The sequence below is a fragment of the Herpailurus yagouaroundi genome, unplaced genomic scaffold, assembly GCF_014898765.1.
Source record: "Herpailurus yagouaroundi ecotype Mexico unplaced genomic scaffold, PumYag 196, whole genome shotgun sequence".
Taxonomy (NCBI): domain Eukaryota; kingdom Metazoa; phylum Chordata; class Mammalia; order Carnivora; family Felidae; genus Herpailurus; species Herpailurus yagouaroundi.
This window is the reverse complement of record NW_024412427.1, coordinates 13455832-13471496: the sequence shown is the minus strand read 5'-3', so window position 1 is coordinate 13471496 and position 15665 is coordinate 13455832. Positions and strand designations below refer to the sequence as shown.

The window sequence follows — 15665 nt, the reverse complement described above, 5'->3', positions numbered from 1 at the left end:
CCACTCCCGCTGCCTTTAAGGGTGGAGGCCCGGGTGCCCCCTCCCCCCGGCCCAAGGACTAAGGCACCAGGCGGCTGCAGCAGGCCGGCCCAGACACAGAGACAGACGCGCAGAGTTGGAGGACATACAGACTGCGGACGCGGACGAGCAGGGCGGGCATGGGGGCGGGGCTCAGGCCGCCGCGGGGGCTCCCACAGGCTCTGGGCCCGTCCTGGAGGCCGTGGGCGGCCCAGACAGCCCAGAAGGGGACCAGTCGAGTCGGGAGGAAGAGGGGCGCGACGGCGGGCCGGGATCCTCACTTGCCGCCCTTGCGGGACAGACACCGCGGGAGGCAAGAGAAAGTCTGCTTGACGCGCGCCAGCAGCGGCAGCGGCCGGTGGGCCTCCCGGGGCGGCCGCGGCACCAGGCGCTGCAGGGTTCCCTCGGAGGCCGCCGCGTGCGGTGCGGGGGACGCGGCCGCGGGCGCAGAGCCTTGCCGGCAGCGCTTGCACAGCGGCAGCAGCGCGCGCACCTCCTCCTCGTCGCGGAAAGGGCTTTCTCCGAAGCGCTCCTCCAGCTGCCGGCGGAGCTGGGGGAAGGGAGGGGGGTGGGGACGAGACGAGGATCGGTGCCAGGCCGCCGGCGGGTCCCCGCACCCCGGCCCTGGTCGCTTCCGCCGGCCCGAGAGCTCTCCACCCCTCTCTGGGCCCCTCCCCTTCCTGAGCATCCTCCCACCTCGCCCTAGACGAGCCTCCTCCTCCCTATCTTCTCCGGGCCCCCCCCCCCTTCCCCTTTGCCACCCCGTCTTCCGACCCGCTAAAGCGACGCTCACCCGCCCCCGGCGCAGGGGAGACCCTCTTCTCTGCTCATCAACTCCACCCACGCCGGCCTCTTCTTTGCCCGCCTCTTTCCTAACGTGGCCTTGCACATCAGCCTCTGAGAACCAGCCTGCCACCCCGGAGAGAGCCTTCCTGCGGCTGCTTCCCTTATGTCTCTCATCCCTTGTTCCGAGGGAGGCCTCGGTTCCTGCCATCCCCGTGTGCCCTCTGCCCAGTGGGCCTAAGAGAAGGAACTGATTTGGCCTCACCAGGGACCCAGGGGTGGAGTAGGGAAATGGCATTTCTCCCCAAAGGGGTCAAACATTCAAATGCCTTCAGGTTCCAGGCAGGTAGAGCAGGCAGTGCTGGGACCTGGTCAAATTGAAGGGTCCATAGTCTGGCCCAAAGGCAACCCAATTCTAAACTAAAAAAGAAAAGGGAACATCTGGCTGACCGAACAAAATACACCTAGGGACTAGATTAGCTCAAGGGTCATGAGTTCAAGACCCGAGCAAAATCTCCTGCCAGGTCTGAAGCATAGGCTAAATTCTTTGCAGTCGGTGCTCAACTCAAGCAGGAAGAGTCTCCTAGCCCTGCCCAGCTCCTGCCTCTGCCCAAGCCCCTACCTTCCGGGAACTGCCCCAGCCAAACTCTTCAAGCTGCTGCCTAAAGCCTGGGTTGGGGTTGGCGATGGGCCGGGTGGCCTTGATGGCTTCAAGCACGTCCCGCCAGCCAAGCCCCGTCACAGTCATCACATATGCCGTCACGATGGTGGTGCTGCGGGAGATGCCTGCAAAGCTGGGAGACCCCCCACCCACCCACCCACCAGGCTTCAGGGAAGGTCCGATCTCCTCCATGCCCTACCCTCAGGCACCCGGTCTCCACCTCAGCTCTCCCACCCTCTCCTCCTGAGCTCCCATCACGAAGAACCCACTAGGACCTGTTTTCCTATTTCCTTTGCCCGTGCTGTTCCTTCTGCCTGGAGTATCCCCCTGGCACTCTCCCACATCAAAGGTCCGAGTGAAACATCACTTCATCCATTCAACACACATTTCCTGACCATCTGTTATTTTTCAGGAACTGGGGACATGGCGAGGAATTAATAGACATTGTCTCTGCCATCCTAGGGCTTACAGTATGGTTGGGGGAGACAGACGCTAACCAGGGAAACAATTCAAGGGTGATAACTGCTCTGAAGATGAGTCCAGGAGCTAGGAGATCCTATAGGAAAAGGTATTAATCTAGTTAATGGAGAGGGATTAGGGAAGGTAGTGCCAGCAAGCTGAGTCCTGAAAGATGGGTAAGGGTCAGTCAAGAACATTCTGGGCAGTGTATGAAGCCCATGAGGTAGGAGCCGGTGGATTTGAAGTGTGGGGAGTTGGCCAAGGCGGCTGGAGTGCGGGAAAGCGGGACAGAGGGTGACAGGTTGGAGGAGCTGCTCCTATGATTTGGGCTCTGGCAGGGCTGCCTTGAGTCCAGTGTAGGGTAGGTGCTCAGTGGGAAGTTAAGGGATGAATGACATCAACTGATCCAGGGGCTATGGGAGGACTCAGGGGTCCTGTCTCCCAGCCCAGGGTTCCTGCTCTGCCCTATTTCCTCAAAAGCCTAGAGGGGAGGAGAGGGAGCCAGAACTGTTGGAGAGTGTCGAGCTACCTTCCTATCCCTCCTGGTAGCCCAGCAGGTCAACATTCTTTTCCTTATTTTACAGATGAGGAAGTGGAGCCTCAGGGAGAAACCGCTCTTTGGCCTTGGCCACACAGCTGGTAAGGCACAGAGCCCTGGTTGGAGCCCCTGATCAGCCTCCATGAGAGGACTGATGGACTGTCATATATGGCAACAGGCTGGAGAAGGTGCCTCCCAGGTTCCCCATTCCCCATAGGGTGAGTGTGTGTTTGGGAGGGCAGTTCCCCTACTTCCTGCCCTCATTCCTCTCTTAACTCACCAATGCACAAGGCAGTTCCCCCCATTGAGGCGGCAACAGTGGATGAAGTTGATACATTCTTTGAAGTGCTTTTTGCTAGAGAAGAAAGCAATAGGGTAGGGAGCGCTGGGGGGCAGGTCTCCTGGGAGTTGTCTCCCTCCCCACTGATGGGATGTCAAGAGCCCTGGGTCCTCAGGTCAGCCAGCCCATGCAGTGAATAAGGGCCAGGACTATAGTACAAGTGGAGGTGTGTGTGAAGCAACAATGGTGGCATGTCAGCCAGTGAAAGAGGCCAATAATGAGAAATCCTGCCACAGAGGCAGGAGCACCTCTCCAGTGGGTCCCATGGATGCTATTGTTATAGAGGGTTTATCTTGATCTTTCAAGGCAACGAGTGGGAGGAGACAGAGGAGTCCCACTCCTCTGGGGTCTGCAATCTGATCTTTGATCCCTCTCAGAGAGGGAAAGCAATTCGTGCAAGGTTACACAGCTAGTAAATGGCAAAGCCTGGCTGGAGCCCAGACATCTTAACTCCAGGGCCAGAAACTGGCTGAGTCTTCAGATCTGCTGAAGACACCGAGCTCTGGGAGATTAAGAGTCTTGGCCAGGGGCATTGGCCAGGGCATGGCTGAGACAGACATAGGTCTGAGTGACCACTGGTGCGAGGGTCCCCAGGACAGCTTTCTGGTGTGAGTCCTCTCTGTCCTCCCCCCGACCCCCCCCCCCCACCACATCACCACAGATGGCAGCTGTCTGTCCATCTGTTGGTGTATCCAGAGAACTTACATGGGTACCTCAGGGGTGTCTGCCACAGGGATGCGAAGGTAGGTTATGTCCTGCAAGTACAAAACACACATGGGCAGTGGGGGGCCCTTGGCTGCAGCCCTGACCCTGGCCTGGGCTGCCCAAGCACCTCCTGATCCCAGGCCAGTTCCCACCCCTCTCCGACCACTGTTGCCCTCTCTATCTGAAAAGGGTAGATAGCATGCGTGAGTGCCTCCCAGCTCTATCCAGAAACTTCTGAGAAGATGGTATCCTAAACTCATAAGGTGACTTGGGCATGAGGACTTGATAAAAAGGATCCAGGGACCTTTAAGAGGTGGGAAAGGGCCACAGCAGTAACTCTCCTCCAAATGAGGATTACAAAACTATAGCATAAAAAGGGCAAAACAGGGGGTGCCTGGCTGGCTCAGTCAGTAGAGCATGCAACTCTTGATCTCAGGGTTGTGAGTTTGAGCCCCATGTTGAGCACAGAGATTACTTTTTTAAAAAGAGCATGGGCGCCTGGGTGGCTCAGTCAGTTGAGCATCTTGATTTCAGCTCAGGTCATGATCCCAGGGTTGTGAAATCGAGCCCCGTGTTGGGCTCTGCGCTGAGTGTGGAGCCTGCTTGGGATTCTCTCTCTCTCTCTCTCTCTCTCTCTCTCTCTCTCTTCCTCTGCCCTTCTCCCCCCATGTGTGCTCTCTCTCTAAAAAAATTTGAAGAATATAATAAAAAATAAAATTTAAAAAAGGGCAAAACATTTTATTACCTTGAAAAGAAACAAAGCCATGAAAATAAGTTTATATGACTCATTAATTATGGTTATCAAACTATGTGCTAATTATTAAAATAATCAAGGAAAGCATTGCCAGTAATTTCTCCAACAAACTTGCTATAATATCCTCTACTTCATGCTTAACCTTCACACAAGATCATAAAGATGATTTGTGCTCAAGAATCACTTTTCTCAAGGACCTCTTTTAATTCTTTGATATTCAAATGACTCTTTTCAAGTGCCTGGCCCACCCTCAGCCACAAGCTAAGGGACCCCAGGCCAGATCCTCATTTGTTAATGGCTTTGGGTGAGATTCCAGCCCTTCTCTGACTCACTTTTCCCAAGGTCACACCATCCTGCATCTTTTGCAAGGTTTGCAATTTCACTTTGCAACACATTTGGCCTTGGGATTGCTTGCCATTATCAAACCCTGGCTGGTAAATAGACGGGGAGGCAGGGCTGCCTGTGGGAAGAGGGGAAGACGGTTGGAGTGGGGACTCGTTTGGCAAGCAGTCACTTCATTAGTCAATCTATTCACGACTTGACAACCTTCCCTGTGCAATCTAGTGACTGCATACTCCAAATACTCCAAAACAAGCCTGCCCTATAAAGCAAAGTCAGACTCCATTGACCTGGATATTTCTTGTCTGAATGACACTGAGCACCACAGATTATTGGAAGTTGCTCTTAGAGACCGTCAAATCTGACACAGGGGGAAACTCAGGCCCAGAGACTGAGAGGAACCTGTCCAAGGTCACACAGCAAATCTGTGAACCTGGTTTGAGCTCAGATCTCCAGAGCCCTTTTCTACCCACTGTTCTTCCCCTTTAGTGGGTGACACAAACTCTAACAGATTAGGAGGAGCGGGCTGTCTTTATGGGATAAGAATATGACTAGCTTTGTTATATCACCTGTAAGTTGTTGGCTGTTTTGCGGCTGTTAACAACTCAGTGAGGTAGGTGCAACTGAGGCTTAGAGAAATGAAGTCCTGTGCCCAAGATTACAGAATAAGTGGTCTGGATTTCCTACTTTTCTCTTCTGGTTTATAACACCCATACCCCGTCTTTTCCAGGACTCCAGAAAACCGGTATCAACCCTTCTGGTGGGGGCCGTGCTTTACAATGTGCAAAGCATCTTCACCGTCCTGCAGCCCCTTTGCCTCCTCACAACAGCCTCTCTGGGGGCAGACAGGACTGAGGGATCAGAGGCCCAGAGAGGTGAAGTCACAGCTCAAGATTACATGGCAAGACACAGAACCCAGAATCATCCATTTGTAGCCATCCATTCAGCTGGGCATCGGGAAGCCCATGTAGGGTCCTCTTTAAGATTCAGGGTGAGGCCTCTGGGGTCAGATGGTCAAATCTTAGCTCCTCAGCTTCCTGAATGTGTGACCTCAGGCAAGTTACTTGACCTCTCTGGGCCCTAGTGGCCAAACAGGGATCAAATGGGGATGCTAATGTAAAACAAATCAGTTTTTAATGGAATGACCTAGTATAGGTCAGGAAGACAGTATAGGACCCGGCGCATGGTAAGTCCTTGATAAATGGGTGCCACTGGGGGTCGGAAGCCCCCTTCCCCACCTACACACGGCCCAAAGATGGGGGTAAAGAGTACCTGCAGCAGAGGCTGGGGTGACTCGTGGATGGAGATGATGTGTGTGATCTTATTCCGGCCCAGCTGGTCCGGGTCTTTGGCATCTGAAAAGAGACAGGATGCCTGAGCCAATCTGGTGGGTGCAGCTTACGTGTCCCTGTTGGCCACGAAGGGTGGGAGCTCACTGCCCAGCTCCCCTCCCCACCTCTCCCTCTCCACTCTCCCAGCTCCCTGCTCCTTGGCCACTTCCTGTCACGCTCCTGCCGTGACAGGTCCTACCACACCCCAACGCTTCAGTCTTGTCGCGGGGGCACCCATAAGTAACAGCCCAGCCTCTTCCTGGTCTTGCCCAGGCTGTTCCCTTCCATGGCAAACACCCTTCCCTGGCATATCCTTGATCCAGCAACTCTTATTTCCAGGAATCCTGTCTACAGAGGGGTTTGCTCACACAGAAAGCTGGGTGTAGAGGATGATGTTCTCTGCGGTTCTGCTTATAACAGCAGACACACCAGAAATAGTTAAAAATGGGGGCAACCTACACGTCCACCGTAAGAGAACTGGATAAATAAGTATTGTCATCCTTGAATACTGTGCTGCCCATTGAAAAGACCTCTATGTGCTGATGAGCCAGTGTGTCCACAATATATTATTAAATAGGAAACAGGTTACAGAACAGCATGCAGAACAGGTTCCCATTTGTATTTTACATATTATATCTGTATCTACAAAGATCTATGTAAACTGACCCAGGGATGAACCTCATGCTTCCATCAGTGGCTATTTCTAGGAGCTGGAATCCCAGTGTGTACAGATTTTTTATCATTAGAATAAATAACACTCCTCCCCTCCTTCTCCAAATGTCTACTTCATTCAACACATTTACTGAGTGCTTACTAGGTGCAGCCTTGTCTGGGTATGAGGGTGTGGGGGCAGTTTCGTGGCCCCTACCCTCATGGGGCTACGGACTTAAAAAGGATTCAGAGCTTACTTAGCCTAATACTCCGAAATCAAGTGGCATGAACTGCCGAGGGAGCTTCCAAGGAGGAGATCAGATTTATGAGAGTGGAGCATCTAAGCTGGGTCGGGTGGGAGAGGCGTAGGCGTGGTGGGGAAAACCCTGCCCCTCGCACAGATGCCCCTCCCTCTCTGAAGTTTTCTCTGACTGCACATGGAAATGTGTGGAGTCTCAGGATCAGCCTGTCTCTTAGCACAGGCCTGGGATAGATAGAGTGCCATGGCCTTGGGAAAGAGGGGACAGTGCTCACTACCAAGTTTCTGAGGTAGAGTCTAGTCTCCAGAGACCGCCCCTCTGTGTAGAAGGTTGTGGTGGGGTGGGGAAGGCTCACAGTTTCCCAGCTAGAAGCAGCACCCCCAAACAGACCTCAACTCAGAACCTCAGGGCTGTAAGAGCCCTTAGAGGTGAGTGGACCTTGTGCTGAGGGAGAGGCTGGGGCTCAGAGCAGGTGCAGACTTGCCTGGCATCTGGCAGAAAGGGCGGTTCTGAGCCCTCGGCACTGAGGACATTCCCCGCCCACATATCCCTTAGTCCTCATGAGCTCCCTCTCCCTCCCAGCCTGGCATTGCTTCCCTGCCCCCGGCCCCATTCCTGAGCGCTTCCAAGGTGCGTGGGCTGGAGCATGAATGGTGGACACAGGCCTGGGACAGGCAGAGTGCCACAGCCTTGGGACAGTGTGGGCAGTGCTCACCAATGAAGTTTCCGAGGTAGAGTCCAGGAAGTACCTACAGGAGAGACAGGCTGTGGTCAGTGGGGTAAGGGTGCACGCCTTGCCCACCTGGCAGGTGGGGGGCCCACAGCCCATCTCTGTCCCATGTGAGGTGTCTGGACCTCAGGACTCAGGGAGCCATCTCCTCTCCCTCTTGGGCCTGGACTGTGAGAGGGGCCGGGGATGGCAGGAGAGGGGCACCAGGGGAAGCTAGCTTGGGCAGGGGTGAGAAGAGAGGGGAGGAGGATCACAGAGGAGTGGGGCAAGGGGAGAGGTGGACTTACCAGGTGTGTGTGGGGGGGGGGGCTGAAGAGGGAGGTGGGAAGGCAGGGACAGGTGGAGGGTCAAGCAGAGGCAGAGGGGGAAGGATGAAGAAACAGCACCAGACAGAGTCCAAGGAGTCAGAGACAAGGGACACAGAGACACCTGGAGACAGGGAAAGGGACCCAGAGAGATAGAGTGTGGGAGTGACAGCCACAGAAAGACCCAGCAAGAAATAGAGTCACAGAAACAGGCAGAGAGACAGAGGCACAGGGAGAACAGACCAGAGAGACACAGGAAGACCGAGACGTAAGCAGAAGACACAGGGACGCAGGGTCAGAGAGTCACCGGGAGATAGAGATCTGGACACACAGAGCGTCAGAAAGAGGGCCAGAAGGTCAGAGGCGGGCACAGCGACCGGGGCAGAGCCTGCGCCGCGGCGACACTGGGGGCGGCCAGGTGCGAGCTGCGCGATCCCCGACCCCCTACCTTGGTCATGCCATTCCCCATGATCACGGGGACGGGGGTCCGGGCGCACCCCCAGCTCGCCGCCCGGAGAGCGCTCGGGTCACAGCTGCCCTGCTGGCCCACGCCTGGCGCCTGCAGCCTGGCGGGGAACAGGGGCCCCTGCCCGGCCGCCGCCGCCGCCGCCGCCACCACCGCCCGCCGACCCCCGGCCAGGGAGGGAAATGGTGGTAGAGCCGCCGCCGCCGCCGCCGCCACCGCCGCCGCAGGCTCCTCCTACCCCCTCGGTCATGTGGGGCCCCCCCCACCGTGGGTCGCGGCGGGGGGCTGGACAAAGCCCCAGTGTGCCGGGCCCAGGGCCCGCGGGACAACGGCAGCTTGTTGGGCCGCGTGGGGCCGCCACCTCCGGAGGTGGGGGCGGGGGCTCCCCCCCCCCCCACCTGGCACCGTCTGGCGCGGGCGGGGTGGGCGCGGGGGCGGGAAGAGCCCCCGGCCGGTGGCGCAGCCGCTCAGATCACAGCTCGGGCGCTGCCCGGACCTCCCTGCGGGCCCTGGGGCAGCACGCCCAGCTCCCTGGGCCTGGCCGCGGTTTCCTAGCAGAAACGTGACGGGGGCCTGAACTTGGATCTCTGTGGGTCCCCCCATATTCAGACACTGTGTGGGTAATTCCTTCTTTCGGTCCGTCCCCACTCCTGCCCCGCCCCCATGCGGGCCTCCTACCAGCCAGCCACCCTCGTCTCCAATTCATGCAGCCATCTGCCCTCCCATCCTCCAGTCCACCCATTCATCCCTCCCTCGGTCCGTCCATTCATCCATCCATCCATCCATCCATCCAGTGTCCCTCCCTCTCATCCTTTCCTCCCTTCTGCTTTGGGTCACCATCTGCTGAGACCAGGCATAACCACCCTTAGAGGCTTCAAGAAATCAGAGCTAAAATGTGAGGAGAGGGAGGTGAGGGGCGGGGGTTACAGACACCTGGGTCCCTTGGAGTAAAGGAGACTCCAGGAGGATACAGTTAGAGGCAAGAGTCCTGGACCTGATAACGTTCCAGGCCCTCTTCAGCTCTGCCCTGCTGGCTGACCCTGGACAACTTCCTCTGGGGTTCCAGCTACCCTATCTGCGTCTCAGGGTGTTGAAGTGAGCCTGTCTGGCTGCTAGGACCAAAGATGAAGAATGTAAAAATAGTTGAGTCCAGGCACCTCCTGGGGGTCTGAAATAGAAGTAGCTGAGCCAGCTTGGCTCCTCCGGCCACCCTCCCCCCCCCCCCCATCTACATAGTAGGTGACTGGGGTGGGGGGGAATGTTGGTACAGAGCAGGACCAAGAGTTAACTCGGTTTGAAATGCAGTGACTGGAGAGAACTAAAACTCCCTGGCATTTCTTTCTCCCTTGAATTCACACTATACAGTCTCATCTCTCCCTGTGCACGGGGTTCTCATAAAAACGAAATTATTCAACAAATGCTTACTGAATACCTACTATATGCTAGATATTAGGGACACAGAGGTGGCTAAAGCAGAGACGGTTCCTACCTTCATTGGCTAACAGTGTAGACCAGCACCACCCAACAGAAATGTAACGTGGGCCACACGCGTAATCTTAAATTTTCTAGCAGCCACATTAAAAAGGTAGAAAGAAACAGGTTGTAAATAAGTTTTTATTTAACCCGATATATCAAAAATATTATCACTTCAACCCGTAGCCAATATTTTCAAATTATTGAGACATTTTACATCCTTTTTAGTGTATTAAGTCTTCATAATCCAGTGTCTATCTTACACGTACAGCACATCTCAGTTCTCTCTCCAAATAAATAAACTTTAAAAAATTAAATTAAAAAAAAAAAACACTTCAGTGTGGTTCATTGTGGTAGGCAAAATAACGATCTCCCCACAGACGTCCATGCTCTGATTCCTGGGAATTGTGACTGTTATGTTATATGGGAAGGGGGAATTAAGGCTGTGGATGGAATTAAAGTTGCTCATGAGCTGGCCATCAGATGGAAAGATTGTCCTGGATTATTTGGGTGGGCCCAATGTAATTACCCAGGTTCTTATAAGTGAGAGAGCGAGGCAGGAGAATAGAGTCTGGGGGGATAAGACAATAGAAACAGAGGTCTTGGCAATGAGAAAGAATGAAATATGGCCTTTTGTAGCAACGTGGATGGAACTGGAGAGGGTTATGCTAAGTGGAATAAGTCATAGAGAGAAAAACAGATACCATATGTTTTCACTCTTATGTGGATCCTGAGAAACTTAACAGAAGACCATGGGGGAGGGGAAGGGGGGAAAAAGTTACAGAGAGGGAAGGAGGCAAACCATGAGAGACTCTTAAAAACTGAGACTAAACTGAGGGTTGATGGGGGGGATGGGAGGGAGGGGACAGTGGGTGATGGGCACAGAGGAGGGCACCTGTTGGGATGAGCACGGGGTTTGGTATGGACACCAGTTTGACAATAAATTTCAGATTATAAAAAAAAAAAAGAAAAGAAAAGAAACAGAGGTCAGAGTGGTAGGATTGGTGGCTTTCAAGATGGAAGGGGGCCATGAACCAAGGAATGCAGGTGGAAAAAGCAAGGAAACAGATTTTCTCCTAGAGCCTCCTAGGAACCCGGCCCTGCCAACTCCTTAATCTCAGCCTAATGAAATCCACCTCAGACTTCTGACCTCAAAAACTGTAAGCTCAGGGCGCCTGGGTGGCTCCACTTCAGCACAGGTCACGACCTCACGGGTTCATGAGTTGGATCCCCGTGTCAGGCTCAGCGCTGAGAGCTCGGAGCCTGGAGTCTGCTTCAGATTCTGTGTCTCCCTCTGTCTCTCTGTGTGTCCTTCCCCTGCTTGTGCACTCTCTCTCTCTCTCTCAAAAGTAATAAACATTTTTTAAAAAACCCTGTAAACTCACGTGTTTGTGTTGCTTTAGGTCACTGAGTTTGTGCTAATTACAGCTACAATAGGAACATCATACGCTCACCAATGCCCTTAGGAAAAAGCTCTATCTCTTTAGCATAGCACACAAGGCCTTGTGGGATCTGGCTTCTGCCTCTGTGACTTGGAGCAAATTTCTTAACTTCTGTGAGTCTCGGTATCATCAGCTGTAACACAGGAAGGAAAAACCTCATAGGTCTCTAGTGAGATGAGGAGGACATATTTCAAGTACCTCGTAGAGAGACAGGCATATAATACATCTTCGTTGTTACCATTGTCATTATGATTTGCCTGGAGCAACTGACAGGGAGTTAGGAAGCCCGGGTTCTGTTCTCCTCACTAGGGCTGTTTCTACATTTGTGAAAAAAAAAAAAAAAAAAAAAGGAAACAGCAAAACATACAGGGTTGGCAGCCTCATCTCTCCCCTCTTCCCTAACTCTTTCCTGGTCACTGATCGGCATTCACTTCCACAAACATGCTTCACTCTCTCTGATTTCCAATTTTGCACATGCCATTCCCTCTGTCTGGAATGCTCTTCCCATCCCCTTTACCAGACTAGCTCCCATTTCGTCCCGCCAGTCTGCTGACTCCAATTAAAGATGGTTAGACCCCACAGTTATGCATTCCCAAAGCATCCTAAAATTCTTCCTCTATGGTAGTACTGATATTCTTTTATTATTATGGCAAAAACCAAAAAATAAATCCGGATAAGACTACTTTGGCTAATTGGCTTCAACTGTGTTGCTCAAATAAAACAAAATGTTCCAAATAAACTTAAAGCAGTTGGAGTTTCCTCTCCTCTCCCTTCTTCCTTCACTCTCCCTAGAGGAAACCACTATTGTGAGTTTGGTGTGCATCTTTCTAGTCATATTTTTAAACTTTGAATGCCAATATATCCGTAAGTATGTAGAATACACTTTTATATGTTTATAATTAATACAAATTTCAACCTTTAAAAATATTTGTCATCCTGCAAGTCTCTTTTATTCACTCAACAGTAAGTTTGGGGTTACTTTTATGTTGATATAGATCTGGAACATTAATTTTTAGCATTATAGTATTTTTATTAGAATATATTCCATTTTATTAATCCATCTCGCTAGGAGTGGACATTTAGATTGTTTCTAATATTTCTTATGAGTATAAAGAATGTTTTGGGGTGCCTGAGTTGGTTGAACATCCAACTCTTTTTTTAATTTTTTAATGTTTATTTATTTTTGAGAGGGGGGAGGGGAAGAGAGAGAGAGAGGGAGACACAGAGTCTGAAGGAGGCTCCAGGCTCTGAGCTGTCAGCACAGTGCCCAGTGTGGCGTTTGAACTTACGAGCGTGAGAGCATGACCTCAGCCAAAGTCAGATGCTTACCCAACTGAGCCACCCAGGCTCCCTGAGCACCCAACCTTGATTTTGGCTCAGGTCATGACCTCAGGGTTGTGGGATTGAGCCCCACATTGGCCTCTGCACTGAGTGTGGAACCTGCTTGGGATTCTCTCTCTCTCTCCCTCTCTCTCTCTCTCTCTCTTCTCTCCCTCTGGCCCTCTCCCCGCTTGTGCTCTCTCTCTCTCTTAAAAAAAAAAAAAAAAAAGAGGGGCGCCTGGGTGCTCAGTCGGGTAAGCGTCCGACTTCAGCTCAGGTCACGATCTCGTGGTCCGCGAGTTCCAGCCCCGCATCGGGCTCTGGGCTGATGGCTCAGAGCCAGGAGCCTGCTTCCGATTCTGTGTCTCCCTCTCTCTTTCTGCCCCTCCCCCGTTCATGCTGTGTCTCTCTCTGTCTCAAAAATAAATAAACATTAAAAAAAAAAAAAAAGAATGTTGCAATGAACATCCTTGTACATATAACCTATGAACAAGAATGAGAATTTCTTTAGGGAAGGATGACGTCTTGCCTCAAAGTGATAGTCCCCAGGTTGTGCAGCTATATTCAGAGAGCTTCTAGAATATATGTCCAGTAGTGGAATCAGGTTGTGAGTTGTGTGCATTTTCAACTTTATGAGATATTGCAAATGGTCTTCCAAAGTGTGACTGTACCAACAGCATATAAAGGTTTGATTTCCACACATCCTTAAAAATACTTGACATTAGGGGTGCCTGGGTGGCTCAGTCAGTTAGGTGTCCAACTTCAGCTCAGGTCATGATCTCGCAGTTCATGAGTTCGAGCCCCACATCGGGCTCTGTGCTGACAGTTCGGAGCCTGAAGCCTGCCTACTTCCAATTCTGTGTCTCCCTCTCTCTCTGCCTCTCCCCACTCATGCTCTGTCTCTCTCTCAAAAATAAATAAACGTTAAAAAAAATTTTTTTTAAATGTTCTTATTTTTATCTAGATGATGTGTTTAAAATAATATTTTATAATTGTTTTGATTTACATATCTCAATTTGCTTATTGGCTACTTGAGTTTCTTCTGCTGAAAGTTTTCTATTCATGTACTTTGTCCAGTTTTCTTTTGTGAGGCAAGAGTAGTCTTTTTCTTAATAGTTTGTAGTTCTTTGAGTACTGGTCCTTTGTTATATGTGTTGCAGATATTTCCTCCTCATCTGTAGCTTGTCTTTTTGTTTTTTTACCTTTATTTATTTATTTTTGAGAGAGAGAGGGAGAGAGAGAGAGAGCACTAGTGGGGAGCACTAGTGGGGGAGGGGCAGAAAGAGAGGGAGAGAGAGCAAATCCCAAGCAAGCTCTGCACTGTCAGCGCAGAGCCTGACACGGGGCTTGAACTCATGAAACCGTGAGATCATGACCTGAGCCAAAGTCGGACACTTAACCGACTGAGCCACCCAGGCACCCCTGTAGCTTGTCTTTTAATTGAACTTACAATGTTTTTTTGTTGTATGGCAATTTAGATTTTGAGAGGGTCACAGATTAATTTTCTCTGCTGAGTTGTGCTTTATTAAGAAATCTTTCTCCACCATGACATCATAAAATATTATATATATGTATATTTTCTAATAGCCTGAAGTATTTGTTTGCTGTATTTATTCTTTAACCTGCTTGAATTAGTTATCTATTTTTCACTCCTACAGAAAGCCAGTTTCTCAACGCTATATACTGAGCTCCCCATCCTTTCCCCACTGACTTATGATGCCACCTCTATTGCACATCAAGTTAAAACACACACATGCACACACACACACATGCACACGGGCACCTGTGTCTGTTTCTAGGATCCCCTTATTATTCCATTGATATTTGCCTCTCTTGGGTTGAGACGGTTTCGCAAAAATCCCAACTGAATTTGGGAAAATGCACATCTTTTTGATATTGAGTTTTCCAGTCCATGAACAGGGTATATTCCTCCATTTATTCAGGCCTTCTTTAATGTCCTTCAATGTTTTGTAATTTTCCCTGTGAGAACATACACTCCACAAGGGCAGTTGCTTGTTGGTTTTGTTCATTGTATCCTCAGAGTCAAGAATGAGGCATGCCATAAGACTAGAGGCTTAAAATTAAAAGAAAGACTAGAGGCTTAATAACTTGTTGTTTAATGAAGCATCTTGCATATATTTTGTTAGATATATTCCTACACAACTTATATATTTTGTTGCTATAAAACAAACAACACATTTTTTTTTTAACAGTTTCTAATCAGTTATGGTTGGTATATAGATCCCAAGACAGTGGAGAAGTGAGGCAGGAAAAGGCAGGGAGTCAATACAGGGTTCAATGGCAAACAAATTGCTACTTCAGGCTATATGTAGTGTAGAGACACGATGGGATTCGTGTTCTAGAATGCTCTATAGGGGCGCCTGAGTGGCTCAGTGGGTAAAGCGGCCAACTTTGGCTGGGGTCATGAACTCACAGTTCCTGAGTTCGGGCCCCCTGTTGGGCTCTGTGCTGATGGCTCAGAGCCTGGAGCCCGCTTCAGATTCTGTATCACCCTCTGCCTGCCCCTCCCCGACGTGCACTCTGTCTCTGGCTCAGTCTCAAAAATAAACATTAAAAACAAAAATTTTTTTAATGCTCTTTAGCTGCAGTGCCAAGAATGAATTGTTACGGATAGGCACTAGCAGACTGGTCAGCAGGCGTTGAGGTGACTCCTGGCATCGAGTTGGTGCCTAAGAATTAGAGAGAGTGGCTGAGCAAAAGCAGGAGTGCCTGGCCACGTTGCCAACTGACCAACTGACAAGGTGACTGACTTAGTGAGGCACCGAGTAAAGAAACAGTGCCGTTGCATTTATCAAAGACTGGCCACTTTCCAGGCTAGCTGCTCTTAGGTCAAGCGAAACGTAGCTGGAGGAGGCGCAGTAAGTGCCTGCGAGAGGCAGCCAGTCTCCGGCCGGGTGCGCCCCCGGGTCGCGGAGGCTACGGGCTCGGAGGGAAAGGTCTGGGGAATAGGGGGATCTGGGCCTCTGGGGCGCGCGAGCTTCCCGCGCCCCTGGTCAGGCGCACCAATCGCGCGGAGAGGAGGCGCCTCGGATCATCCAATCAGCACGGCGGATCCGGGCACCCTCTGTC

At 51.4% G+C, this 15665-nt stretch overlaps 1 protein-coding gene across 2 annotated transcripts; it reads right to left on the bottom strand.

Annotated features, from left to right (window-relative positions):
* On the bottom strand, nucleotides 1–8706 carry DUSP15 (dual specificity phosphatase 15). 2 transcript variants are annotated; one of them, XM_040447386.1, is made up of 7 exons: nucleotides 8579–8706; nucleotides 7555–7588; nucleotides 5870–5952; nucleotides 3505–3554; nucleotides 2740–2814; nucleotides 1424–1595; nucleotides 1–568 (listed from the first exon to the last, which is right to left on the bottom strand). In XM_040447386.1, exons 1-7 carry the CDS (start codon nucleotides 8588–8590, stop codon nucleotides 296–298), a joined length of 699 nt encoding a protein of 232 aa, XP_040303320.1. In that variant the 5' UTR covers nucleotides 8591–8706; the 3' UTR covers nucleotides 1–295. The 2 variants fall into 2 exon arrangements, with proteins under 2 accessions (XP_040303320.1, XP_040303319.1); XM_040447385.1 differs by lacking the exon at nucleotides 8579–8706 and adding an exon at nucleotides 8323–8483.
* Nucleotides 8707–15665: the final 6959 nt, after the last annotated feature.

Bases quoted from the DNA above. Each gene is read 5' to 3' on its own strand.
- DUSP15 (XM_040447385.1), bottom strand. From the start codon at position 8,343: ATGGGGAATGGCATGACCAAG. The intron at 5,953-7,554 runs GTGAGCACTGCC...GTCTCTTTTCAG, and splicing joins CTACCTCGGAAACTTCATTG to ATGCCAAAGACCCGGACCAG. The intron at 3,555-5,869 runs GTACTCTTTACC...TTGTACTTGCAG, and splicing joins CACCCCAGCCTCTGCTGCAG to GACATAACCTACCTTCGCAT.